The 27,871-nt window shown below is 47.3% G+C and overlaps 1 protein-coding gene across 5 annotated transcripts in view; it reads left to right on the top strand.

Annotated features, from left to right (window-relative positions):
- PRKAB2 (protein kinase AMP-activated non-catalytic subunit beta 2) overlaps positions 1–27,871 on the top strand; it is a 768,584-nt gene that overhangs the window by 494,619 nt on the left and 246,094 nt on the right. For 2 of the 5 annotated variants that reach the window (XM_069641332.1, XM_069641334.1), the window contains one exon: positions 22,838–22,952. The exons of 1 other annotated variant lie outside the window; for it this stretch is intronic. In XM_069641332.1, the coding sequence (XP_069497433.1) occupies positions 22,838–22,952 (115 nt within the window). Of the gene's footprint in view, positions 1–22,837; positions 22,959–27,871 lie in introns of all 5 variants that reach the window. 2 more of the 5 variants (XM_069641331.1, XM_069641333.1) reach the window with 1 other exon arrangement.

Genomic DNA, 27,871 nt, shown 5'->3' with positions numbered 1-27,871 from the left:
TTCATAAAGTTAACCCTAACTGAGAGGCAGTCCAGTCCCTACGAAGAGAGGAGCCTAGCGTTCAATGTACTTTCAAATGCTGGTGCATGCGATAGTGCAGAAGGGCGAAACCAGGGTCTCTTGCAGGGACTGTAGCAGCTCAGGAAGGCGGGTAAGGCAATGAAGAGCAAGTTCCCACTATTCATGGAGGGTCTCCCCAAAAGGACAGAACAGGTTCCAGGAGTTGGGAAAGGTTTGATAGCTCAGGTTATCTGTGTAAAGGAGAGTGGCCCTCAGGGGACACTTGTGCGTAAAAATAGATGGATGCACTAGGGGCCACCAGTAAGGGTTGCAGTCACTCGCAGAACCCCGGCTCACTCCGACCAAACTTCGGCAGTCAAGTCCATTTTGGTTGCAGGTTCAATTGCAGCAGTTGTGCAGCTCTGCGGCTTTCAGCGGCAAAATTACAGCGATGATTCCCTGGTGAGACAGTGGCAATTTCCCTCCTCCTGGTGGATGGATCAGGCCAGTTTCACTGTCGCAGGCTTCAGGGCTCAGAGGGGCACAGCAGCAAGGCACCTGCGAAGTTCATCACCACGGCTGGGCGACACGGTAACCGCGTGTACTTCGGTTCGGGCGCACTCTCTTTATTGCAGACCTGGGGATGCCAAGCTTACGAAATTCGGTGTGAGAGGGCCGGGCACACAGAGCTTGCGATATGCCAAGCCATCCTTGAAAAAGTTGCTGTGCCAGAGCAAAGGTCCTGTGCAAGCTTGTCAGCCCACTGGTTGGCCCAGAGATACTTCTGAGAAGGCTTCCTTGCAGGGTTTGATGAAGGTGCCGAGGATAGTTGGTCCCACCATTCTAATGGGTCGAAGTTGTGTCATGATGCCTGCCCCCGGAAGACCAGACCAGGCCCAGCAGCCCCGGAAGCAGGCATCATGCCACTTGGAGCATGCCCAAAAGCCCCAGTTAGGGGCTGTTTGGGTGCAGTCCTGGCGCCTATGGCGCCAGGCTCATAAAGATAAAGTCAGTCCTGGCGCCATGGGCGCCAGGCTCATTATTAATAACTTACCTGAAGCAGACCATGCTGCATACTCACCTGAGGCAGACCATGCTGCATGAAGACTCAAGCCAAATGAGGCTTAGGAGGGACTATTTTACTGAAGGGACTATTTTGTTACTTCGGTGGGGCTGTGGAAGAATACTTACCTGGAACTTCTTCCAAGGCTATTTAAACCACGCCCGGACAGCCACACGTGCTTCGCGTTATTCTGCTTGCTGCAGCGTAACGCTCACCGTGTTTTCAGCAGCTCCAGTCTTCAGCCACGCCCGCTTCAGTCCTGGGACTCCTGAAACAAGAAGAAAAGAAGGATAAAGGTTAGAACAGGAGTTTTAACTTTAATCCTTACCTGAATCCTGATCCATTTCGCCACAGAGCTGAAAGACAGAAGTCTTTGAAGCATCGCTTCGCATTCCTACGGCGCCGCGCTGAACTCACCTGCTTGGCGGTACTTCAGCATTCCATCACGCTCTCTCCATCTCGCGGCCGCCCTCCGACACCTAAGGAGACAAAGACAGCAAGGTGAGCAAGGGGACTCTCTAAGGCTATACAAGCTACCCCCAAGGACTTACCTGATTTACCACGGGGGGTACTCACCTCATCTCGGGTCGGCGCAGTCAACTCTGCTTCATCGCCGTACCCCGGCCCCTAAGGGGAGAAAGCAAAGACAATACAAGTTACCCCCCACAAAACTTACCTGATTTACCACGGGGGTCTCACCTCATCTCGGGTTGGCGCAGTCAACTCTGCTTCATCGCCGTACCCCGGCCCCTAAGGGGAAAACCACAATAGACTTACCTGAATCTTACCAATTGCCATTTGGACATCTTCAAGTGGATTAATCGGCAACCTGCAAGGAATCGGACAGAGTGAAGATCAGACATTTGAACTCTTATGAACAATTGGACTTTAGAGTCAATACTGGAACTCACCAATTCCTCTACGCCAGTGAAGTAACTGGTCAGCAAGGCGCCCCTGCGGTCGACGCAGGATGGAGAGCTCATCCTTCCAAACCATCAGATGAGACTAAGGAGGGGACATCAAGAGTGATCTGTGGGAAGACAACGGGAGTGGGGAAGGTGGGTTGACACTCAATTCCACGGGTGGTTAATTCCTCTTCCCCTTTGCAGAAGAATATTCCTGCGAGCCAGACAAACTAGGCTGAGCGGGCCAGTCCAGTCAGTCATCTCGGCGCTACACGTCACGCTGGTGGAAACAACAGCGGCCCAGTTCCGGTCGACGCCCCCGTGGGAACCAGGTGAGCGTAACAGAACGCGAAGCCTACCCACAAATACCCACCTGGGCGTCATGGAGACCTCGGAAACTGATCAGTTGGCCCAATTATATGGGGAATTAAGGGCCAAAGTGCATTCCGCCCGCCAAGAAACCAATGCCCTCAGGAGGGAACTGATAGTGTCAAAAGAATGAACTGATGAGTTGGCCAGACAACTATTACAGAGCCAGGCTGGACAAACACCTCTATCAGGACTTGGGGCAGGTCCAGCTCCTGTACCATCGAGTAACCCGGTGAAGATAAATTTACCTGGAGCCGTTCCTTTGGCTCCGCCTGAACGCTTTGCCGGAGACCCAAAAGGGTTTGCAACATTCATGAATCAATGCCGCCTGCACTTTTTATGTAGACCTGGAGCTTTCCCAAACGATCAGGCCAAGGTAGCCTTTGTACTGTCATATCTCAGCGGCAGTGCGGCAAATTGGTCCATTCCACTAGTTAACCAGGATGACCCGATTCTTCGAGATTTACAGGGTTTTCGAACAAGCATGGAAAGACTATTCGCCCGACACTCCCGAGGACAGGCTTTGGACAACAAACTTTTATCCCTACGGCAAGGTAACCAGGATCTTTTATCTTACATTGCAACTTTCAATAGATTAGTAGTGGAAACCGAATGGCCTGAAGCCAAGCGAATCACATTATTCCATCGAGGACTTCGGGGAGAACTCAAAGATGTTTTGGCCCAAATCGTGAACCCGCCTCAAGACTGTGCTGAATATATAGATCTAGTGGTCCAGCTCGATCACAGACTTCAAACCAGGAAGGCTGACCAAACCAAGTTTGAGAACAGGGTGTTGGTTAAAACCCACGTAAGCTCCAAGGGAGTAGATGTCTCAGAACCTATGCAAATCGGGGGGGTTAAAGGACCCTTAACCCAGAAGGAAAGAGATAGAAGACGGCAACTGCAATTATGTTTATATTGCGGAACTACTGGTCATTTTCTTCGGAACTGCCCTGTAAAACAACCCCGAGCTTAAAGAAGGACACTCTGACCTCGCATTTCACCATACCCATGGTCCTTGTAGATCCAGAGCAGCCATCACGCATGCACGTGGTAAAGGCGTACGTAGACAGTGGAGCCATAGGAAATTACTTGGACTGGGAATTGGCTACCAGGATGAATCTATCTCTCACCCGCAAGACCACGGCCGATGTTGTCACCACTGTAGATGGAACGGAAATTGCCTCTGGACCCGTAACTCATTTCACTGCAGAGATGACATTGCTGAGTCAAGATGGGCATCGAGAGGCTATGGTGTTTGACTTAATCAAGGCCCCACAGTTTCAGCTGATACTGGGGATACCTTGGTTGGAAAAACATAATCCCTGTATTGATTGGCGAGAGAAGAGACTAACCTTCCCAGAATGTGCTCACACCTGCTACCCAAGGAAAACTCAAAACTCAGTCCTGGCCCCAGTAATTCCAGTAGCCATACAATTACCTGTTGAATACCAAGACTTTCAGGATGTCTTCCAAAAGGAACAGGCAAACACCTTACCACCTCACAGATCGTATGATTGTCAAATAGATCTTGTACCTGGAGCACAACCACCTTGCAGCAGAATCTATGCCCTTACGGAACCCGAAAATCTCTATTTGCGCCAGTACCTAGACCAGTACCTTGCTAATGGCTTCATTCGCCCGTCCAAGTCCCCTGCATCTTCAGCTTTGTTCTTCGTACCAAAAAAGGAAGGCGACCTTAGAACATGTATAGACTACCGCGCACTGAATCAGATAACCATCAAGAATCGATACCCACTGCCTTTGATCCCAGAACTACTAGACCAGGTGAAGGACGCTTGTATATACACAAAACTATACCTTCGGGGGGCATATCATCTGGTACGTGTCAAAGAGGGTGACGAATGGAAGACTGCTTTTCGCACCAAGTACGGACTATTTGAGTACCAGGTGATGCCCTTTGGACTATGCAATGCACCAGCAGCCTTCCAGTTCTTCATGAACGATGTCCTCCGAGAGCTTATCGACGTTTGTGTGGTCGTTTACATCGACGACATCTTAGTATACTCTTTATCAGAATCTGAGCATGTAAAACACGTCCGAGCAGTCCTAGAGAAGTTACGCCAGCATAAATTATATGCTAAACTGGAAAAGTGCATCTTCCACACTACGGAAGTGGAATTCCTTGGATTTATTCTGACCCCGAGAGGAATCCGGATGGATACACGAAAAGTGGATGCCATTCTTAATTGGCCTTCGCCAAGTTCAATCAAAGGAGTTCAAAGCATGCTTGGCTTTGCCAATTTCTACCGCAGGTTTATCCCGGACTTCTCGCACATTGTACATCCCATTACAACGCTATTGCGAAAAAACAAACGCTTCGTGTGGACAGAGGAAGCCGAGAACGCCTTCCAAGAGTTAAAAGCTAAATTCACATCTGCTCCCATATTAAGACACCCGCGCCCCGAGCTTCCCTACATAGTGGAAACAGATGCATCCAGTTCAGCCATGGGAGCAGTCCTTTCCCAAAAGGATCCTTAAACTAACCAGCTTCACCCAGTGGCGTTTTGGTCAAGAACATTTTCAGCCCCCGAATTAAACTATGCCATAACCGACAGGGAGCTGCTGGCCATCAAGTCCGCCTTCAAGGCTTGGCGGCACTATCTACTGGGTGCCAGACATACCATCACGGTCATCACCGATCACCGCAACTTACAATACCTAAAGACAGCCAAAGCCCAATCTTCGCGCCAACTCCGTTGGGCATTGTTCTTCGCCGAGTTTGATTTTGTAATAACCTATTGACCAGGTTGTAAGAATGGTAAAGCAGACGCCTTGTCCCGGATTGGAATGGGAGAAGCAGAAATAACTTTGGAACCCGTACCCATAATTCCGGAACAGAGAATCCTTGGCCTGACATCCATACAGACACTGGAGGACATTCAAAACAAGATCCACCAACTCTTTGATTCTGTTGCCCTACAGGACTGGGCAAAGAAAGGTCCAGAGTACTCTGTCATCGATGATTTACCTTATAACCAAGGCCGGCTATTTTTACCGCAAAAAGAACTACAGGAACTTGTCATTTCCCATTACCATGACACCTTAATAGAAGGGCATCCGGGTATTGCAAAAACCGAAGCTAAAATTAGGAAGCAATTTTGGTGGCCCACCTGGCGAAAGGATGTCAAGTCATTTGTCATGTCTTGTGGCATTTGCGCACAAAATAAAGGGCAAAAGAAAAAACCTGCTGGATTATTGCAACCATTAGACATACCACCTACCCCTTGGCATACCTTGTCATTAGACTTTATCACGGATTTACCCCGTACCAAGGTTACAATACCATTCTAGTTATTGTAGATCTTTTTTCTAAAATGACCCACTTCATTCCTTTAAAAGGGATACCTTCAGCTTCAATCCTGGCCAAGGAATTCCTTGAAAATGTTGTCCGCCTGCATGGCTTTCCTTCAGTGTTAATTTCAGATCAGGGCAGTCAATTCATTTCACATTTTTGGAGGAAATGCTGCCAACTGGCACAAATTGATGTTAGGCTTTCGACCAGTCACCACCCTCAGACCGACGGTCAAATGGAGAGAACCAACCAGACTCTTGAACAGTACCTCCGTTGTATGCTACATCAGTCTGAGGGGAATTGGAAAGACATTCTGTGGATCGCAGAGTATGCGTACAATAATTCCGTACACTCAGGAACTGGACAAAGTCCTTTTTTTACCATTTATGGGCACCATCCTCGAACCTCGGATTTGGACTCACCCCAGCATTTAGAGATGCCCGCAGTGGACCATCTCCACGCTGTTATTACACAAGCCTTTAAAGAAGCAACCATCCATTTGCAAAAGGTTAAGGAAAAATACAAAAAGGATGCGGATCAGCACAGAAGTGAAGCTCCTCAATACCAAATAGGGGACCAAGTATGGTTAGCCACTAAGCACTTACCACTCAAGGGGACTCGGACCTTTAACCCCAGGTATTTGGGACCTTTTTCTGTCAAGGCAATTATTAACCCAGTGGCCGTGAAGTTGGACCTACCTGCTCATATGCGAATCCATCCCGTCTTCCACGTGTCTCTTTTGAAGCCAGTGCAACCAGGAACTAGGCTAACCACTCCACCTGAACCTATCCTCATAGACGGGGAGCCCGAGTTCGAAGTCAAGAATATTTTGGACTCAAAAAGAGTGAGATCAAAACTCTTTTACCTAATTGACTGGAAAGGTTATGGTCTGCAGGAAAGGTCTTGGGAACCTAGTGACCACGTGCATGCACCTCGTTTAGTGAAGAGGTTCCATCGGGAGTTTCCAGACAAACCACGGCCAAGGGGGAGAACGACTTTAGGAGGGGCCTTGAGGGGGAGTGCTGTCATAATGCCTGCCCCCGGAAGACCAGACCAGGCCCAGCAGCCCCGGAAGCAGGCATCATGCCACTTGGAGCATGCCCAAAAGCCCCAGTTAGGGGCTGTTTGGGTGCAGTCCTGGGGCCTATGGCGCCAGGCTCATAAAGATAAAGTCAGTCCTGGCGCCATGGGCGCCAGGCTCATTATTGATAACTTACCTGAAGCAGACCATGCTGCATACTCACCTGAGGCAGACCATGCTGCATGAAGACTCAAGCCAAATGAGGCTTAGGAGGGACTATTTTACTGAAGGGACTATTTTGTTACTTGGGTGGGGCTGTGGAAGAATACTTACCTGGAACTTCTTCCAAGGCTATTTAAACCACGCCCGGACAGCCACACGTGCTTCGCGTTATTCTGCTTGCTGCAGCGTAATGCTCACTGTGTTTTCAGCAGCTCCAGTCTTCAGCCACGCCCGCTTCAGTCCTGGGACTCCTGAAACAAGAAGAAAAGAAGGATAAAGGTTAGAACAGGAGTTTTAACTTTAATCCTTACATGAATCCTGATCCATTTCGCCACGGAGCTGAAAGACAGAAGTCTTTGAAGCATCGCTTCGCATTCCTACGGCGCCGCGCTGAACTCACCTGCTTGGCGGTACTTCAGCATTCCATCACGCTCTCTCCATCTCGCGGCCGCCCTGCGACACCTAAGAAGACAAAGACAGCAAGGTGAGCAAGGGGACTCTCTAAGGCTATACAAGCTACCCCCAAGGACTTACCTGATTTACCACGGGGGGTACTCACCTCATCTCGGGTCGGCACAGTCAACTCTGCTTCATCGCCGTACCCCGGCCCCTAATGGGAGAAAGCAAAGACAATACAAGTTACCCCCCACAAAACTTACCTGATTTACCACGGGGGTCTCACCTCATCTCGGGTCGGCGCAGTCAACTCTGCTTCATCGCCGTACCCCGGCCCCTAAGGGGAAAACCACAATAGACTTACCTGAATCTTACCAATTGCCATTTGGAAATCTTCAAGTGGATTAATCGGCAACCTGCAAGGAATCGGACAGAGTGAAGATCAGACATTTGAACTCTTATGAACAATTGGACTTTAGAGTCAATACTGGAACTCACCAATTCCTCTACGCCAGTGAAGTAACTGGTCATCAACGCGCCCCTGCGGTCGACGCAGGATGGAGAGCTCATCCTTCCAAACTTCCAAACCATCAGGTGAGACTAAGGAGGGGACATCAAGAGTGATCTGTGGGAAGACAACGGGAGTGGGGAAGGTGGGTTGACACTCAATTCCACGGGTGGTTAATTCCTCTTATCCTTTGCAGAAGAATATTCCTGCGAGCCAGACAAACTAGGCTGAGCGGGCCAGTCCAGTCAGTCATCTCGGCGCTACACGTCACGCTGGTGGAAACAACAGCGGCCCAGTTCCGGTCGACGCCCCCGTGGGAACAGGTGAGCGTAACAAAGTGTCTTTGCAGACCTTCTAGTTTGATCAGATGCAGAGGGGTCCAGCGGGACAACAGCGGGCTCAGGGTGCCAAACCTTTCAGCGGGTCACCAGCGGTTCCTCGACTCAGATTCTTAGTTTCAGGATTCTTGGATCCTATCCTAGGTTCATTGAGAACTCAAGAGATTGGCCTGTTGTGGGTATTTTGGGCTTTTGCTTATCCAGAATCTCCTTTGCGCCAAAACGAAGAGGACCCAATGGGAGATCTGCTCACATACATGCACACCAGACATGGACCAATCACGGACCATGGTGGTCTCAGTCATTCACAGCACCCCAGACTCTCTGGCACCCAGGATGTGTTTATGAACTAGACAGTCCAACCCATAACCTGGAAGCACACACACAAGGCATCCAGAAGTCCACGAAAGCTTGGCGTTTTGTGGGAGACTGCATGCCCAAATAAGGACTGACCCGGGTCGGCTTGACCTGGGGACGCAAAGGGGCAAGATGGCCAAAGGACAGGACAAAGAACCTCATGGCATGGCCATTTTGGATCCAGGCCACCTTCATATGCCAAACGCGGTAAGCGCGGTTTGCATGGCAAGAAAGAGTTAAAAATATGCTAAAAGATAAGCTGCCACCAGCCCTGTCCAAAGCACATCCACATTTCTCCTAAAAAATCCTCAAGCACACTGTACTGTAAGGTACATTGTGCACTTGTTACATGTTGCAGAAAAGTTGCAACATTGGAAAGGACTAAGGTAAACAAAGTCTCCCAGTACTGACTGTCTTTAAGGGCATGTCATTTTCCTCATAACAAAGTGAGCGAAAGCCCAGTGGAGTGCAGCTGAAGGCTGTGCTTCACTGGCAAAGTCAGACTATGGTGTTTAAACAGCAGCAAAAAATTGGGGGGTCTACAACTGGAGGGAAAACTTCACATAAATGGGAATCTTTCCTAACAACGAATACTGCTTAGAGCTTGCATTTCATAAGAACAGTATACTTCTGAACTAAAAGGAGCGGTCAAAATCTCTGGTCTAAGGTACGAGTTTGAAAGCCTATTTGGAGATGGTTGGTAATCCCTTTGGAGTCTTGGAGGTGCTTAGGAATCGCCTTAGCAAACATCTTTCCTGAGCTATATAGCAGGGATATAAGCTGATACTTTCCAGGGTATTCCTTCCCACCTTTTTTATATAGAGGGACAATTTCTGCGTTGCGCCATGACTCAGGAGCCGTATTCAAAGTTATTGCTGCATTAAAAAGACACCATAGTACTGGTTCAGGTTAACAATTCATCTGAAAAGGTCAAAAGGGATTTTATCTGTGGCGGGCGCCTACCCACCCTTTTGCGATTTTATTGCTTTCTGGATCTCACCCAGATTAAATTGTAAATTCTTCTCAACTTCATTTTGTTTCCTTCTTTGCACTACCAAGTTGGTAGGCCTATATTCATGACCATCTAAGGTATCCCATAAAGTGTCTGCACCTGTACTGCTATAAATGGATGTTTCCCCAACCTCCTTACCAGCAACCAATTTCCAAAAATGTCTCGAAAGTTTACAATAAATTGTCCCATTTTTATCTCAAAAATACCTCTTTTTTCATTATAGACTTGTAACTCATTCTTCAGGCACGTAGGTACCCTTTGTCCCTGACAGGGTTATCTTTTAAACAGGCCATTAGACTTTGGCATCGTATCAGCTCTTCTTCATCAATTTTTGCTTCATCACCATTGGCTTTGAATATGTTACCATGAGCTGAATACAATTCACTAGTAAGTCAAACTCATGCATCACTCCCTGGTCGGAGACCCCTGCCCTACAGACGTTTTCACTGTTCCCCTTGGCCGCTTGATAGAATCCTGGCTTACTCTCAGACACGTCAAGTTTTACCCACTTTATTGAACGACGCACATGCTCTGTTACTTCAATAGCCATTTCTCTGTTAGTTTCAAAAGGATCATACTCCTATCCCTGTAAAATCCTGAGGGAGATTGCTACACGTTTATAGTTACTCTCCTATTGGTCTATCACTTCAAAGCTTTTTACCTTGCCCAGTCCCTAGCTGAGATTAAAATGTAATCAATCTGTGAGGAGCAGTTTTGGCCAAAAGTATCTTTGGTGGTTTGATCCTGGGCAAACCAGCCATATTATGCCATTAGCTCCATCACGTGAAGGACGCGGGTGGCATCAACAGTCTGGGTATGCATCCTTTTAGGGAAATCTGGTACAAGATCTGGAATTTCCCAAGCCAAGTCTTGCTCATCTCAGAATCCATCCAACTCCTTCAGAGGCTCAAACTGGAGGTTTAAGTCCCTGGCTACTAAGATGGATTTTCTTGGGATCATAATCATCCCAATTATTAGCTAAGTCCTGCAATAGTTTCAATGTTCGATGTTATGATCTGCTATTCGGTAAATTATAGATTTTAAAAAGGAGGAGATAGTGGCCTCCAGGGATATGTACAATTAGATGTTGGAGGTCTGGAGAACCAGTCTCTCGTGCTTTGACACGCCAATTTAGGGCAACCTATGCCCATCTTATCAGGTCTCCATGTGGTCTTTCCCTCGGGCCTTTCTGTGCCAGGGTGCAGAAAGTCTGAAATCCCTGTATCTCAATCAACTCCATTGCCCAGGTTTCCTGCATGCAGGTAAACCCAAAGCCCTGTTTCCTTATCCCAGCTATATTCCAAGAAATCATCTTAGTGGTAGCCGGGATCGTTACTTTGACACACCCTGGGCTTTGCTCCAGTCAATCTACCCCTTCAAGCCATTCTGCCACATATGCTTGTGTCGCTTCCCCCCTGATCCCAGGTTGCCTTACTGGCTCATTTGCTGTTGGGAGGGTTATCCACTGCAGTCTCTCCCCACATCCCTGTCCTTTGGCCGACTGTATGACCATCAGATGGGTGAGGAAAGGGTATTAAGGTTATGGGGGATCTTTGTGGAGGGTATGTCTGAAGTTCGATGGCTAACAGCCCTTCGGTCAGGTATCTACTAGTTAGACAAATGTGTATGTAGTCATCCCTACCATTGGGCATCCTCTGTCGAACACATCAGACAGCATCATCCCTAATAATCGAAGTACAACCCTTAAGAAGTCCAGAGCCTGCATTTGTTAATCAAAGACTCTTGACTCTCAAATGCACCCACAATGAGTACTGTTTAGGTCGGAATGGTGACAAGTAGTGCAAATCTGTTTACAATTATTGCATTTTTAACTTGTCAGATCATTTCAAATATAATTTGGAATCGGGGACAATATTAGAAGATTACAGGGGACATTACTTCCTGTTTTCACACTTTGTGTGTTTTGTCTTCTCCCCTTTTCCTTTCTCTTTTTTCCCTTTTTTTCCTTTTCTATATATATATTTCTGGTTGGAATTGTTTGACATTAATTTTGAAAATTGGATTTCTTCTCTGTGCATTATGTCTCTAAATTGCAATCGCACTGTGCACTTTATGTCTATCCCGCATTGCAGGATTATCAGTAGAAAACTATGCACTTTTACTGTAGACATTTAACATTGATGAACTGTTTTTATGCTGTTTTACCATGGATTCAGCACTACGTTTATGTAATTTGACATGTGAATAATAAAGATTGATTGATTTTATACTATCCTTGACCTGGCCTATCCCCTCATTGAGCTCCTAGATTGAGAGCAATTTACCCCGCTAGATCTTTCTAGTGGTACGGTTCCCGTGACCCCAATTTTTCTTGTTGCTTGCCCACAATGAGTATGGGCACATTATACATAGTCACAGAATCCGTCCCCTTTGCAAATGCCCTTCCTTTTGCCATAAGGCTCGGGTAATGTTGATCTACTCCATTGGGCCTTCCCCTTTTTGGGATCCTGGATACAGTTACTCTGAGCAGGGTTGGTGATCGTATTTTTATTGGTCACTGCAGCTATTGCCTTAGACCATACTGGGCTTTCTTGAGTTTTCCTATTCCTGCCATTGGGAGCTCCCTTGAGTGCACCCGTCCCCCCAGGGGCCATTGATTGTGAGGGGACTGGCTGAGAGCATTTTCTTTTAAGACATGCAATGTATTCACAAGGGGCTGAGTCCTTCCTACAAACAGCTGATCTACCTTAGCCACAAGGGAACGGACTGCATCCTTGAGTTTCTTTATTTCATTCCACATTTCCTGATAACACTCTTCATTACAGCAGTTACACCTGGTGCCATCAATAAGTACACCATCATTCATTCCTCTAGGTGGACTATTTTTGCAAAGTTTATCCTTGGAGGGTGTGGGGGGGTTTCTCTCTGGGATGCTTACATTGATTTATTTCTCCTTTAACAGTTTTTACCCTCCCTGCATCTACCAATGGTGCATTTACTTAATTTATGCAGGCTTTTTTCTGCAGCCCTAGGAGAAACCCCAAACTTCACTGCCGCTCTCCTTTGAAATCCATTCAGTGGGTTCAATTACCTATCCTGTTTGTGCACAGGGGATGGGGGCTCAAGGGGAAGCAGTCTGCCCCTTCCGTGACAGTATCAGGTGGGCATGGCAACTCTCATGTGCGAAGGCACAAAATTGATGGATTCTGCAGCACATCACCACATATTCAAATAGAAAACCAGGATGATAAGGTGGAGCCAATGGTTATTTCCATACAGCTGTGCAAAAACGGACAGAGTAACTGGCTTAGTATATCTGTCCCAAAAATGTGGCCACTGATTATAGAAACATCGGTTTTCTTATAGAGTTTTAAACGAGGAGCCTTATACAGAAATGTTTGTATGATATATTGAAGCAGTTGGGCATCATTACGGACTGTGCCGGTCCAGTAACAATGGTGCCGGTAGACCTACCAGCATTGTTTTTAATGGACCGGCACAGTACGACTCTGCGGGTGGGTGCCATGCCACCCACCAGGGTCTGACCTGGATGGCGGAACGGCACCCACCCGCAGAGTTTCACAGAAGCACCGGCACCGTTATTAACGGAGCCGGTGCTTCTGTGGTCCCCATTCCCATTGAGTCCAATCGGACTCAAATGGGAATGGGGATTTACATTTATCAGCGCCTGACTTCCTGGAACGCCGGGGTTGTGATCCCCGGTGTTTCCGGCAAGCCAGACAACAGTAAATATTTACCTGCATGGTTTCCGCCGGACTTGTAATGAGGCCCCATGAGCTTCCTAACAGTAGATCCTACGGCCTTGAAGGGCATGGCTTTTCCAGTGCCATTCGATACTTGTTTAGTTCCGCTCGGTCTACCCACGTGATATTATAACTCCTTCTAATGTGTCGCTTCCATTGCACGTAAACAAGCCTGATCCACCACCTACTGTCCAATCAACTCTTGTTTCGGTTCTCAGTCGGCATGGCTCCCTTCACTGAAGACATTGGGCCTCATTGCAAGTTTGTCATTGCGGGAAAAAAACTGGTGGTAAAACTGTTACTGCCACTTTGTTTAATGGTAACGGAATTACTGCCATTTTTCGCACACTGCTGGACTTCAGATTTGACCTTAAAGTAGAGGATTTTCCTTCGGCATCATGCTGGAGGTAAATCTTCCACTTTAAGGCCAAAATTCGGCAGAATTATTGCTTGCAGGAACTCTGCTGGAATCTACATGGAATCCTATGGACTTCATAAATGGGGAATAACACCATCCTACCACCATGCTTAATCCTGTGGTAAACCCACGGGACCAAGTGGTGGTGAAGCAAACGTTTTTGGTGGTAATTCAACAGATTGAATGATGAATTACCACCAAACCGTAATGAGGCACAGTGCGCTAGGAAATGGCCGTACCTATGCCATGGACAAGGCCTGCCGTATCATTTTCATGGCCCTTGAAGTTCCCAACCCTCCTCCATATCACCTTCTCACACCGCCTCCTGATGTTTACCACTGTCTTCGTTATTCTCTTCTTTTGCCACTTTCTCCCTCTCTAATCTCCAAACTCCTCTTCAAAAATCCCAATTTTAACACCCTCTTCCTCTCCAAATTCCACATTCTCCAAACTCTTGCAAGCAGCTCTTTTTCCAAATCCGTCCCTGGGCCGGGTGCGCTCCTAGAGGAAGCCTCTGTGATGGCAAACTGGCGAGGAACTGGAATTGACTGAGGTCACTAGATTCACCTGGGCTCACTTATTGATTGTGAAGGAACACCAAGGGGTCAGATTCATGAAAATATTTGCGTGGAAAATCTGGGATTTGCGTGCCAATCTGTGCACAAATCCCTGTTCGTCGGTTCATGGAACGAATGCACAGGACTTTACCAGGACTTGTGAGTGTTTTGCGCAGGCCCGGTACGTCTCAGTGAGTGGACTAGCGCCTTGCACGAGACTGAGCACAGAGCGTGGGCGAGGCCTGCGCAGTGGGCGGAGTAGGGGGGAGCTTGGAAATCAGAAGAGCAAGGGAAAAAGTGGGCGTTACGAGGGATGGGCCACAGGCAGTCCATATCACGCCCACAAATGCACACGACAACGTGTATTCATGGATGTGACCATGCAACCTGTCACCTGCATAATGCCCACGCAAATCCCTCGATCTCTCCGCCACCCGAAGGCAGGCGTAAAGACACTTGCGCATAGGAATCGCATTGAAGAGGTGGGTTTGCATGTTGGATTTAGGGGTGCGTGTATGCAGCCGGGGATCCAATCAGACTTAGGAGTGCGCATACGCAGTGTAGTGTGGTGCAGGGACAGTTTACAGGGGTTTGCACACAGATTTCCAGAGTTTTACCCGAGTTACGATACATCATACGCATGTTGTAAGGTGCTGGTAACAGTTACAGGGGACCCCTTGCAGTGTCCCTAAGATGCAGGCCTGCTTGTGGGGGACCCGACGCACTGTTTGAAGGGTGTGTGCATTTGCGCCCGGGGGAGAATGCAAAAGTAGCTGTTCTGGCTGTTTTTACTTTGCGCGGGGGCATGTCGGGGGCATTTCGGCTGGGACTTTCGTGTACGGTTACTTTGCGCAGGAAATTGCATGAATACACAGGGACTGCTTTTTTTATTCTGTGCACGTGCTTGCACAGTGTCGTTCTCGGCACCCTGCCTTGGCGGTAAAAATGTGCACTTTTCCATGAAATGGGCTCCAAGTCCTTAAATGACCAGTCTACTATCTTGGATTTCTTACACATTTTTCCTGTGGTCTGCAGGGATCCGTGGGATTTCTAGTCAAATTGGTGGTAAACATGATGCAAGTGGTTTCACAGTTCCCAATACCCATATGTTTGCACTTCTTATAGAGAGAGTGCTGCCGGCCTTGTCAGGGTAGTCCACTGTCCTACACAACCCTGCTGCATGGAATTTCATTTTGACACCTGAATGGGCTTGATAGAGAGGCGGTGCAAACATTTGGAAAGAACTTTTGATGTCTCTGCATGCTCTCCCTTACAGCAGTGATTCCTCGTGCAGTGTGTTCTATGTTTTTCCGTGACCACAGAGCATCCCGATTTCTTAAAGGGACAGTGTCCCTAGTATGATGTTTCATGAAAATGAGGGAGCTTTTAGCACTAGAGTCAGCCGATCCAGAATGTATTGCATGGCTTGCTGACCTTTTCAGAAGCAGTGTGCCTCTTTGGTGTCTCTTTAAAAGTCCAGTGTCATTGCTTCTGGTAACCTATATAAAAAAAGATGTATCATGCACAAACAACCGAAAAGGACCAAAAGTGGAAAGTGGAAACAATTTTGTACCAATACTCAAAGTTCCAATGACAAAGATTGCTTAAATTCTGGGATAAGCTCTGTCTTCCTGAGAGCTCTTGTCTTTGAGGAACATTGTAGATGAAAGTCTGGTGATTGCCGATTTCTTCCCCATCTGTCGTGTGGAGATTGCCAGGCCGTTATGGCTATTACACCTCACTAAGGGCATGATGCTGGTAGACAGTTTCCTCTATTTCATGTTTAGCGTTCTTGGTGGACTAAACATGCCCACCAGATCAGGTATGGTTGCTACCAGTTAGCTTGTCGATATGTCAGGATTTCTCTCCCAAATCTAATTTGCTTCATTTGTTTACATTTTTGTCTTCAAGAGCCTTTTGTGACGAAAAAAAATATAATTTTATAGTAGCTAGCCAATGAAAAACACACAACTTGTAAAATGATCTAGATCCAACCATCAATGCATAAAATACTCACAAGTACAAAAGCGGGCCAGGACAAATCTAGGTCACCTAAAATGTAACCTATATGAAATGTACCATGAGCAAAATAAAAAATAAATAAAACGCTGGATACAATCAGTGCTGGCAAACAGAACTTTTACTTGTAATCCACCATAGCAGTTCTTGCTGACAACAAAAATTCAAAATCATCCTTCATAACTAACAACTAGGATTTTAGAGGGAGAGGAATACAATTCTTAATCGAGAGATAGCCAAACCAGGATGAGATGAACAGCATTTTTCTGTTGAATTGAGGCCTCCATTTGACAAAAGCCAAGACAATCGCAGGCCTCTATAAAGCAAATGATTCATCCCAACTCACGTGGGAAGAATTGGACTGACATCAGATTTTACATGCCAGGCCTGTGACAAAAATGAAGGCCTGATCTTCCAGGCACACACGAGGAAGCTAGCCACCATCCTTGTAATCATTGAGCCTAAATAGCCAGTGAGATGGAGGATGGTTCTATGTGAATAGGCCTCATTTTAAAGGTTTCAAGAGTAAAAGACTGACCGAAAACAATGCCCGATTTTCTTTTGATCGTAAAAACAGCATTGTAAAAGGTATTTTTCTCTTGAGGGCCCCCCCCCTCCTCTCCCGATCCCCTGACTGTACCTCCCCGCACACCAACACCCACACCACCCCCCTACAGGATTTCAGCCCCCTTCCCCCACCCAAACCAAAACACATACATACACACAAACACCAACACACGCGCACCCACACACTTACCCATTCTCCTCGTCCTGCGCTTCCAGGTCCCGATGTGCCTGTCAGCCCCTGTGTGCACTTGTGTGCGACAGGGGCGTGACAGTTCCATTTAGAAAGACTGCTCCGTGCGGTCACGGAGCGGTCTTTCTAAATCGATCTTTTAGCAAAAAGATCTTTTTTAAAATAGCTTTTCACTTAGAACGATGGAGCATAGAATCCTGAGGGGTAGCAATTCCTTCATTCGCTATTCGCTGATCTCTTTGTAACCCAAATGGGGGGGGGCAGAATAATCAGCTGTCACACAAGTTGTCCTTGCACATATTTCATTTGCCAGAGACATTTTATAATATCTGGCCAGGGCAAATACATGTCTTTGTTGCGGCCTCAATTGCATCTAAGATAGAGTTGTTGGAAGAAGTCAGTTGTATGACTATCAAGCCAAGGAAGATGAGTAATTTTTTCCCATGCGCCCTACAGGTACTGCTTGTTTTTTTTTACATCTGTTTTTATGATGTTTTCATGCTTGCAAATTAATGTTGTGATCACCCATCCAGCCACATCTGCTTTTTGCATGGCTGGCTAGATGTGGCAGTTCATGTTTTTGTTTTAGCACAACATCATTACACCTAGGTACGAAATATATATCACTTATTCCAGGGTGATGATGTCCAAGATCAATGTTTTTTGTTTTTTACCAGATCTATGGCCCCCAAATACCATGGCTTTCAACTTGGATTTATTAATTACAAGTCTATAACCCGATACAGTAAATCTCTGCTGCCTTTATGTTGTGTTATGCTTTAATTTTTTTGTAAAATGCTGCATCACCACATAGTAGTTTAAAAATGCCTTCAATTGAGCTTGGCGTCCTAGCAAGGAGTACCTAATCATCAATGTATAGCAGCATCATAACCTGACGATCCTTAATGGCACCTCTAACGGCCACCAAAACCTTTTCCACCTGTCATTAATATAGAAGCAGAAATGAATTGGAGCTAAAAGGCAACCTTGCTTAACTCTTCATAGAGCTGCAACTTTTCTAGAGGTTTTGCTTGAACTACCAAACCTTACTTGCAATAATGTATTTCCCCTCAAGACTGTGTAGACGAGGTGCTAAGACCCCGATCGTGCTTTTCTTCACCTCTTCCATTCTATCAGGCTCTCCTGGACGTTCTGGGGCCCTCTGCTGCTCTCTAGGGCTCTCTGGCATTTCAGCAAAGTATTTCAAGCATCAGTCAGGGAGACGGAGTCAGGTGCACAAAAGACTTCAGGTTTTATTCACGGCAGACTGACACAAACAGCATTGTTGTCAAGTACACGAACCCCTGCCTCCTTCTGAAAACGGAGCTTCCTTTTATACTTTTCAGAGCAAAAGAGTTGAACCCCCTCCCTTTTCCAAACATGTCCGGGCAGAACTCTTCAATGAACATACTCGTCCACAAGGCAATTACTCCTTATCTGTTTAAACCTTCAAAATGAAATACATTCTGGCACACATCCTAGGATTTTCCCGGCCACACTACCCCAAATATGGTCATGTAGCTGCTTCCCTTGGCTAAAATTTCAGACATAGCCTAATTAACTATCTGGTTCCAAGCTGCTTATCTGATTCCTGCTAGGCACAGCGACCTTGAATTGTTCAACTCTGGGCTGACTCATGCTGCCACTGTCTGCAGATAGTCGCTTCATTTAATACATTCCTTTTACTCATATAAAGGCGTTGTCAGTTAAAGGCATTGTCAGTTACATAAATGGTACAGTTATTTTCTATCTGGGTATGGGAAAAAACGTAATAATTTTCCTACTCAATTTATATAATATGCATTCAGTAACTTGCCTACTTACTAAACCATGATACAAGCATTTTCGATTTTATGAACATAACACCATTTAAAGTACTAATGTCTTTTAACCCTATGAGTTTATTTTCACACATTTACAATACTAAATCACGCCATACGATTTTCTCAGCCTGGCTTTAAGTGGGGGGGCTGCCCCCTACTGCATTCAGTTACTGGTACCTCATCTTCATTTCGGCACCTCCATTACATCTGTCTTGATAGTAGCCTTACATGCTTTCAGGTACAGATGAGCCAAGCCCTTACCACTTTCCCCTTATTGCCTGTGTTTGTTGCCATTAGTTACTCTGTCCAGCCAGCCACCATCGAATGACTCTGCTATAATATTCTCTGGCTTGAGTGGTGTGACCAGTCTAGCCAGACTTATTGTTTTTCTCCCCTAAGAGCTTCCCTGGCCTCCTCCACTTCTAGCTCCCTCTGCTCTCTCATCCTTCCCTCCTACTCTCTGTTGGTTCTCTCTCTCCTCCTCACCCCTTCTTCACTCTGTTGGTTCTCCTCCTCCTCCCTGCCCCTCACTCCTCTGCTGCTCCTTCCCTTCTTCTTCCTTTTAAAAGATATTTGCTCCTGGGTTTGCTTCCTGTCCCCCTCTATGGATGTTCTGCTCCTTCTTTCCTCCTCTTAGTTTTTCCATGCACACTCAGCAACACGTTACCCGCTCCAACTTTTCTTTATTCCTTTCTCATCCTCTTTCCCTTTTCGGTCCCCTTGCTCTCCCTGCTCCTGATCTCTGTGTCTAATCTCCCATGCTCTCCCTCTGCCGTCAAATCCTCACACTCTCCCTCCTTTATGCCACTACCTGGATCAGGGCTGAGATGGAAATATTGTGGGTAGCTGTGTGAAAAGGGTGATCTGGCCCCCTGATTGGGTGATGCTCATTCAAACTAGTAATTTCTCATGTGTACATGTTTGAAACAGGGCGGGCAGCTGCACCACTCCGTGGAGGGATAAAAGGTCAGACCACCATCTTGGAGTCAGGTGGCCTCTCACCACTGTCCTCTCAATTCCAAAATGGAGACTCCAAGAATCATCTATATGTGGCTGCTCTCCCCTGCTTCCCCCAAACTGGTAGCCTTTTGTAGCCCCTGTTTCCAGACCTGGTCCAAGCAAGGGTGTCCACCTCCCTTCCCCAGACCAGGGACAGACCCCATGGGAACCAACACCCCTCCTCCCCCCGAACTAGCCGGTAGGGAGGGGCGCTGCATCTCAAAATAGAATTGCTGATAACAGGTGATGGGCTACACCCTAAGTTCTTAGATCACTCATTTACACAGGCACCAAGGTGACATTTATGGGGATCCCAACAGGGACCCATCTTTATTTATAAGACCACTTGTATACGTTTAACCCCTTTTTTCTATAGGATTTCCCTGGCATGAGCTCCATCTAAATGGGGATCTGCTACGCCAGCTCGCCCTTCCTTGGAGGGGTCTCAGGGACACTTAGGATGAGTCTGAAGCAACAAATCCCTTACCTCAAGTATCACCCACATGGAATGTGAGGCCAGAGAATGGCCTCTGTGGGTGCTCCTATCTCACTAGGAGGCCTCAAGCAGGCTTCAACACTCCCCCACTCCCTCACACCGGGGTACCACCCCTGTGCTCTCGTTCTCTTAACATTCCTATATATACTTAATATCCTACCCCTACTTACCTTTTAAATGTACTTAAGAGACCCCGTAATACTTACCCCTTTCCCCCCACTTAGCATTTAACCTACTTGAGATATAACTCATATCTATACATATAATACATATATACATTGACATACAACATATGTACTACATAAAACACTATTTCACAATGGGTAGAATGCTGGAGTCAGTCACTCCCTTTGCATTACCTGCCTGGGTCTGTCCTTAGTTGCGCTGGCTCTGTGCTGGATGCAAAGCTGACTGGAGGCAAAGTTGGCTGGTGGCTGGCTGGTGGCTTTGCTGGTAGCTGTGCTCATTGGGGCTTGTCCCCTGAGGCTGAATAATGGGTCTGGACCCCTCTTCTTTCTTCAGGGTGGGCCTGTCCACAACCTGGGGCCACCCGCACTCACCGCACACCCCATGCTCTTTTTCATGACCTGGGAGGTGCCCTGTGCAAGTGGGGATCTGCCCATTGTCATCACCGCACCCTGCGGCCTTGGGCAATCTTCGGGGGGGGCCCGGTTGGCCATGGGGGCAACCCACACTCACCGCTGTGCCCCAGCAGTCCTTTGGCATCTTCAGGGTGTGCCCCGTTGGTTGGGGGGCCCATCTGTGCTTACTGCTGTGCCGTGGCTCTTCGGGACCTTCAGGGTGGGCCTTGTGTGCTGGAAGGCCCATCTGCATTTACTGCTGCACCCACAGCATGCCCCAAAGTCTTCGAGGTGACCCCATTATCGCAGGGGCTGCCCCGTCACAGGCAGGCCCAATGCCACCATCTTTGAATAAAGCGGCATCCGCAGAGTCATGGGGATGCAACCATGATCACTGCCGCACATGCGGCCATATTATGGTCAAGCAGCGTCCCCATGGCAACGGGATGCCACCTTGTATCAATGACGCACACTGCTGCCTTCTTCAGGACCACTTTCTCAGCAATGCGTGATTAGAAGCAGCGGGCGGGCCATGGTTTTCACCTGGACTGCTTTGTTGGGCGTCCCAGGGCATTCTTCAATCGGGTCGTTCAACGAAGCTTCTCCTCTCCTCCTCTTCACCCAAGTTGATTGGCAAGGCCAGCCTCAGATCTTATCTTCACCGCTACACCTTCCTGGGTGGAGCAGGCTTCTCCTTCTTGGCTCTTCACATCCCGGCCTGCGTATGCTTTTATGAAGGTCCTCCTCGCAGTGCACAAAGCGGGCTGCCAGGGGCACGGCCAGGCAGCCTGGTCTGGGCCGCACCCCACATGCAGCCTGGGCCAGTCTGTTCTTTTTTAGCCTAGGCAGCAGCTGGCAGGCTGCCTGGGCCATGAATACCAATGGCCCCATCTGGTCTAGCCCCCAGGTGCGCCGACGGGTGCCACGGCCCACAGTTGGACGAGCTGTCTGTAGCATTAGCAGCTTGCGCCCCTGGCTTAGTCTTGGGGGGCCTCTCCACATGCCGACTGGTGCCATTTTCAGAAATTAGGGCCTGAGGGGCCGCTCAAGGCAGCGACCCGCTCAGGTCTTCTCTGTATTCCTACTGTATTTTCTTTTCAACTGTCCTGCTGAATTATTTTCTCCCCTGCTCAGCCCATTCTTGGGCTGGGAAGTTCTATTCTCTTGTTCTTTTCTTTTTCCTTTTTTGTATACATCCCATCCAGCCCCATGCTCCCACAGGCAAACTTTGCACTTTATGATGTGAACCACATCTAAGCAGCTGTCGCTTTGCTGCACTCTTTGCGTTTCTACTATGAGCCACTGCTCATGCAGTACCGTGAACCGAAAATTGCAAGCCATTTTCAGACAAACGTGCATTTCTCTACATGTTGGAGCTTCACTATGTCTTATGTTCAGGAGCCATAGGAAGAGGGAGGAGGGCATAGGGAATCCGCATTATGACTTCAGCATGTAGACATCTTGGAGCAGATGGTATTCCCTGCCCTCCAGGATTCCCTGAGCCCCTCTTGCTAACGTAAGGTTAGTGACATCATCACATGACAGAGTATGAAAACACACAACATCATAAATTGTGACGGTCAACCTTCAAGGTGCGCAGTTATTTCAGGTGATAGCGATTAAACATGAGCAGATGCGTCCCAGGCAGAGTAGACGGGAATGGCATACCTAAAGGATTTTGTGTAAAGTTCAAGGGGGGTTACTGTGTAGCATAATCTCATTGGAACGTTTGTACCCAGCAAACCATTCTATTTCTGACAATAGAAATCTAAAGTATCATTGAGAGAATTAAATTTGGTGTAGTCTTTGTGGCAATTAACCGCCAGTTGCATTTGTAAGTGGTTATGCCGGTGCAGGGGCTTCGCCCGCTTCTTCTTAAACTCATTAATAAGCCCTTTGTGTATATAGAGTTGTGCCAATGCGGTTATTGCAATACACTTTTTTTTCTCTTTCAGCCCGTTATCACCAGTCAGCTTGGGACAATTAACAATTTGATTCATGTCAAGAAGTCTGATTTTGAAGTCTTCGATGCCTTGAAGCTTGATTCCTTGGAGAGCTCAGATACTTCCGGTAGAGGTGATTATAGTTATTTTGGCTGGTTTGTTTTTCTGTGCGTAGAGGATACAGTATATTTTACAGCAGCAACAAATAGTGTTTTGCTCAATCATTTCTAACTCTTATTACTGCAAAGTACAGCTCCAGTGGCTTCAACCACAGAGCCCTACACAGACCAAGTGCAGCCTTGGCTCACATTTTATGAAAGTCCAATAGGAGCAATGTTGATGTTTGGGTGCACATCCTTCACCAATATTATGGCACACTCTGCAGCTCCCTGCCATGCAGCACCCTGCCCTGGACCAACAACCCCCAGGCTTCACAGGCACGCCCATCAGCAGCAGGGACCAATGTTGCAGGGCTGCATAAGAAGTACTAGCAGTGGTCTATATCTAACCAGGGGTTCTTTTAACCAGTTTCACATGACAATTTTCCAAGACATAGATTAGGGCCCAGAGAGCAGCACAGCATGGGCACTTGCATTTATGCTGCTCCCTCACTGACAGTCACTGAGTTAGCTGGAGCAAGCAGAACACCATCGGGTATGCCACCCTAGTCACCAGTTTTGAAAAAGCATGCTATGTTGCCTCACATCCAAGTAGAGCAAGGGTGGTGTGACCTAGTCCCTATGGGAGTGTGGGATGGTGTTGCCACAGGGACCAGGTGCCACCTCACAGGGCATAATTCTTACCCCGGAATTGGTATATGGAGATCTCCTGCGCCACCCTACCGAACCCTAGCTATGTGACAGTGGACTGTCACATAGGCTCTGCCCACGCAGATCCTGTCCCTTTAAAGGATGCACTGGTTTATATTTTGAAGCGGTCTTTGGATCCCTGGTATTTCACTATCATGTAACCCGACCACCTTGGTAAAAAGAGGGAGAGCACAAGACTTACTATGACAGCAGGATTGGTTGACTCCAGCTCAGGTGTCTGCAGATTGGAATTGAATTGATACTGTAGCAGTCTATTAGCAGTGAGGGTCACTGTGCCCTGAGATAGGATTGAAGACGCCATAAATGCTGCAATCTGCTCAGTGGTGGTTAGGAGCTAGCAAGAGAAATGCAACATGTGTTAGGGAGTAGACGGTGCTGAAGAGGTGGATGTAGGCGAAAGGAGATTGGTGACAGAAGGCTATCTGAAGGAAAGGACATAAAAATCGAACAGTGTGTGCTGGAAAAGGTTTGGGTGGAACTTCCAAGATGTGAATGGAGGTTGTGTAAAGGAGTGGGCAGAAGGAGTGGGGTGACCACGTTGGTCAAGATAATGAGAAAGAGATTGGCATATGGCATACGCTTGGAGAAGGAGGCCAGAAGAAAGGGGGAGCTTGGACAGGGTGCAGAGAAGAAGGTGGGCAGAAGCCCTAGCAATAAGGTTGACTGGAGCCACAAACAGAGGGGTGAAAAGCGCATCAAAGAAGAGACTGGTAGAAGTGGAGGGGAGAAAGTCATTAGGAGTCGTGACCTGGAAGGAGAAGAGAATATTAAGTCAGAGGCGAAGTGGAAAATCAGGAGGAAAGAGGAGGAGAGTACAGTGAATGTGGTTGGACAAAGACAGGAGAGAAAACCTGGAGAATTTGGAGATGGGACCATTGTGAATCATTGAAGAGGATGAAGAGGGTCAGTTTCTGGGAAGGAGACAGCACCTTCCAACAGTTAGAAAGAGTGGGGAACGTAGAGGCCATCACATGCCATCTATTCCCTGGAAGAAGGTTTTCCAGTCTCACTAACCATCCCTCGCCGCAGAGCCTTATGTGCGGTTGCATGCAGACCTGCAGGCCCCTGGGACATTCCCCGTTTCCCTGTGACACCAAGGAAACCCTGTAGAGCAGGACCGGAAAGTCCAAGGCGAAATGGTGGTTGCATTCAAAACCTCTGGATTGGAAGTCTGTATGAACTGCCATGTTTCTTGTAAAGCTTTTACAGTGCTTGTTCGATGCTTCAAGGGTGCTTGGCACAACTAGTACTACTCCTTCTTCTCAGCCATCTGGTGATAAGACAATTCCCCAAATCTGCATCTGGCCTCTGTTTTTCCATTTACGGATGTCTTCTGTAGATTGTACTGGAACTTTCAGTTTTTGATGTAATTCTCTTCTTATTCCAGTTCCTTTTACTCCAGGTTTCTCATATCTGATCGCAATATTCTTGGTCTTGGCATTGTTTCTTGTTGTTATGTCTTGAACATAGTCATCTTCATTTGGATCTTTTCCTTCAGTTGGCCATTAGAGAGAGGCTGTTCGCCCATGAACTGGTCTCCTGTACTACAGAAAGCTAGGTGCACTATACAGTGTGCTGTTAAGACATCTATTTCAATAGCTATAAAGATTTTCAATTTCCCCATGCTGTATGGTAGGAGTGCACATACAAACCATTCTTCATCTGACGTCCTTCTTCCAATTTTTTTCATGTGTTCTTTCATCCCCCAACCTACACATTTACGGTAAAACCCTTACATAATCATAAGATGACTGCATCACACTGTGCTGGTGCTTCGCTCCATGCAGTTGCGCGGCATAACTCTCGCTGACCCCCGAGATCTCACTGCTTAGCGACTGGGACACAATGGATAAAATGAGACTGGTGGTCACGACCAGAAAAATCGCAGCACCTTTACATTCAGTGCCAGGCCAACACAGCAACAACAAAAAAAGAAAAAACCTGGCCCACTTTTCTCAGGCTGCATTATCTAGGAGACAGAAGCTGGGCATTTGTATGCTAATTGGGGAACATGCTTCCCCAATTAGTATACAACCTAGGAGGGCGAACAGACGCAATGAAAAACTCAAGCCACCATGGACTTCTCAAGACAATTTCGACTGCAAGCTAAAGGGCCATTGCGGCAGTGAGGCTGCCCGCTGGCGCTCTCGCCTGCATTAGGAAGGCAGGAGTGAAAGCATCGCCGTGCACAATTCTGTGCTTATGTGGCATTATGTATGGGATCACCAGTGGATGGCGGTTGGCTTCTCTTTGGAAGCCCCTGCCTGGAACATACACGCGTTTCTGGAGCAGGGCCATCTTTGTTTTAAACTGTATTGCAAGGGTAATCCCATATACATGGTGGAAGATGTCTGTCAATAGCAGGAAGGGAAATGGATCGATAGAACAGGCCTTTTCTGCTGTGAAATAATATCTTTCTGAAAAGAAATGAGCTGGCTGGATGGGCTTTTCTTTGTTGTCAAAATATGTGTTCTAATGAACAAAATGGGGTAGGGGTGCGGTAGCAGATGCCAAATGTCCCACAAGGCGCACAACAATCGTCACCTTCGTGAGTGGCTATTGCCACCGGTCACTCTGCCAGGCTCGTCAGCTGCCACCGAGAAGACCTGGTTTTGTCCTCGGGCTCCCGCTGACTGCACCACATGTCATTGAAGCAAATTTCAACAGATAAAGATCAAGCGCAACGCCTCGTCGTTATGGGTTTTGCGAGTGGTTTTCTCGCCAACACTGCCTTCATTGAAGATTGGACTGGCTCATCTGAATTGTTGGTCACTGTTTGTGTGTGTGGCCACCCTTTGGCTGTGTTCACGAAAGCAGAACGCCTGCCAGTATGTCCCAGAAGGAATCAAAATGCTTGCCCTAGCTGGCATTCACTGCTGAATGCCCTGGAAATGCTTTTCAAGTGGATGTCGAGAGCTGGCTCAGCCTTCGGAACATACACTGAAATGCACGACACCGATAACAAGAGGCAAAATTAGGCACGCTGATGACGACTGGATGAGATCAAGGACTATGTTATATTATAGATTTAGGGGTTGGATAAATCACACAGGAGCTTTGGTTGACTTAGGTAGCTTTACTAGGTTCGTGGTACACAGGTAAGTACATCAGGATACATATAAGACAGGTCCATAGGAGAGAGAAGCATCCACCAGTCCCCCTGTGCCAAGCATAAGTTCCCAACTGACAATTTAGGAACACAGGCACTCACATCACAACATTCCAACCAGAACACTCCATACCAAACATTCCAGACTCAGACACACACACATGCAGGAAATAGCCTCATAGCCAGAATAGGTAAAACACAACAGACTACTCTCCAGACACATTGGTGGAATTCACGATCTTCTGGGTATCCAGTGTCGAACTTGCGCCCTCAGGCCCCCAACTTTGGTTTACTGTTTACTACAGTGGGGGTTCTCTGCAGAAATCGGGATTAGGTACAACAGATGCCTTCTATGATCATGCTTCCATCAGCTGCAAGTCACAAGTTCATGTTGCTTACTACAAAAGGTCACTCTGAATATGAGTGTTTTCTAAGGTCTTTTTGAATCCAAGAATAAGTCATCCTCTTGTTGTTAAGTTCGTCTTCCTCATTCATTTGTCTCTACCCTCTAAATAACCCTAAAAATCCTACTTTCACTATACCTTTCCCTGTCTTCCTATTGTTGATCTGACTTGGCTTTGTTACAGTGGGTTACTAGAGGCCCCCGAAGAACTAATCTCACTCGGGTTGTGGTGGTCTGTTCCCCCATAGGCAGGGTCAGCCTTTCATTCACAGTCCCTGGTGATGGGTGATGCAGAATACATAGCCCTGTACGTGTGTAAGGCTGTATGTGGCCTCCAAACATGAAACTGGGTCACATTTGTGACAAACATCAAGGAAAAATGTACTCCCCTCTAATACAGTGGTGCTGTATTATGAATTGCATATGATGTAGCATAATGTGACGTGTCAGGATTTATTCAAGTTGGTCATTTATGCAGGTCTGATACTTTAGCAAATGAACCCATTCTAGATGTAGCAGTGGATGCTGCAATACATTGAGAAGGGATATTGAGAGGTCTATGTTTAGTGACCAGCGGAAGCAGAGGGGTCCATGGTTGCCTCCGAAACCGTCCCATATCCGGCATGGTGAATGGAGTAATTACCGGTCCATTCCAGGGTTGGAGGGACCGGTAATTCCCCATTCACCTTTTGCCCGTCCCCATT

Source organism: Ambystoma mexicanum, chromosome 1q (assembly GCF_040938575.1).
Source record: "Ambystoma mexicanum isolate Mex_15411 chromosome 1q, UKY_AmexF1_1, whole genome shotgun sequence".
Classification (NCBI taxonomy): Eukaryota; Metazoa; Chordata; class Amphibia; order Caudata; family Ambystomatidae; genus Ambystoma; species Ambystoma mexicanum.
Note: the sequence above shows the minus strand (reverse complement) of the source record. Positions and strands in the feature narration are given on the sequence as shown.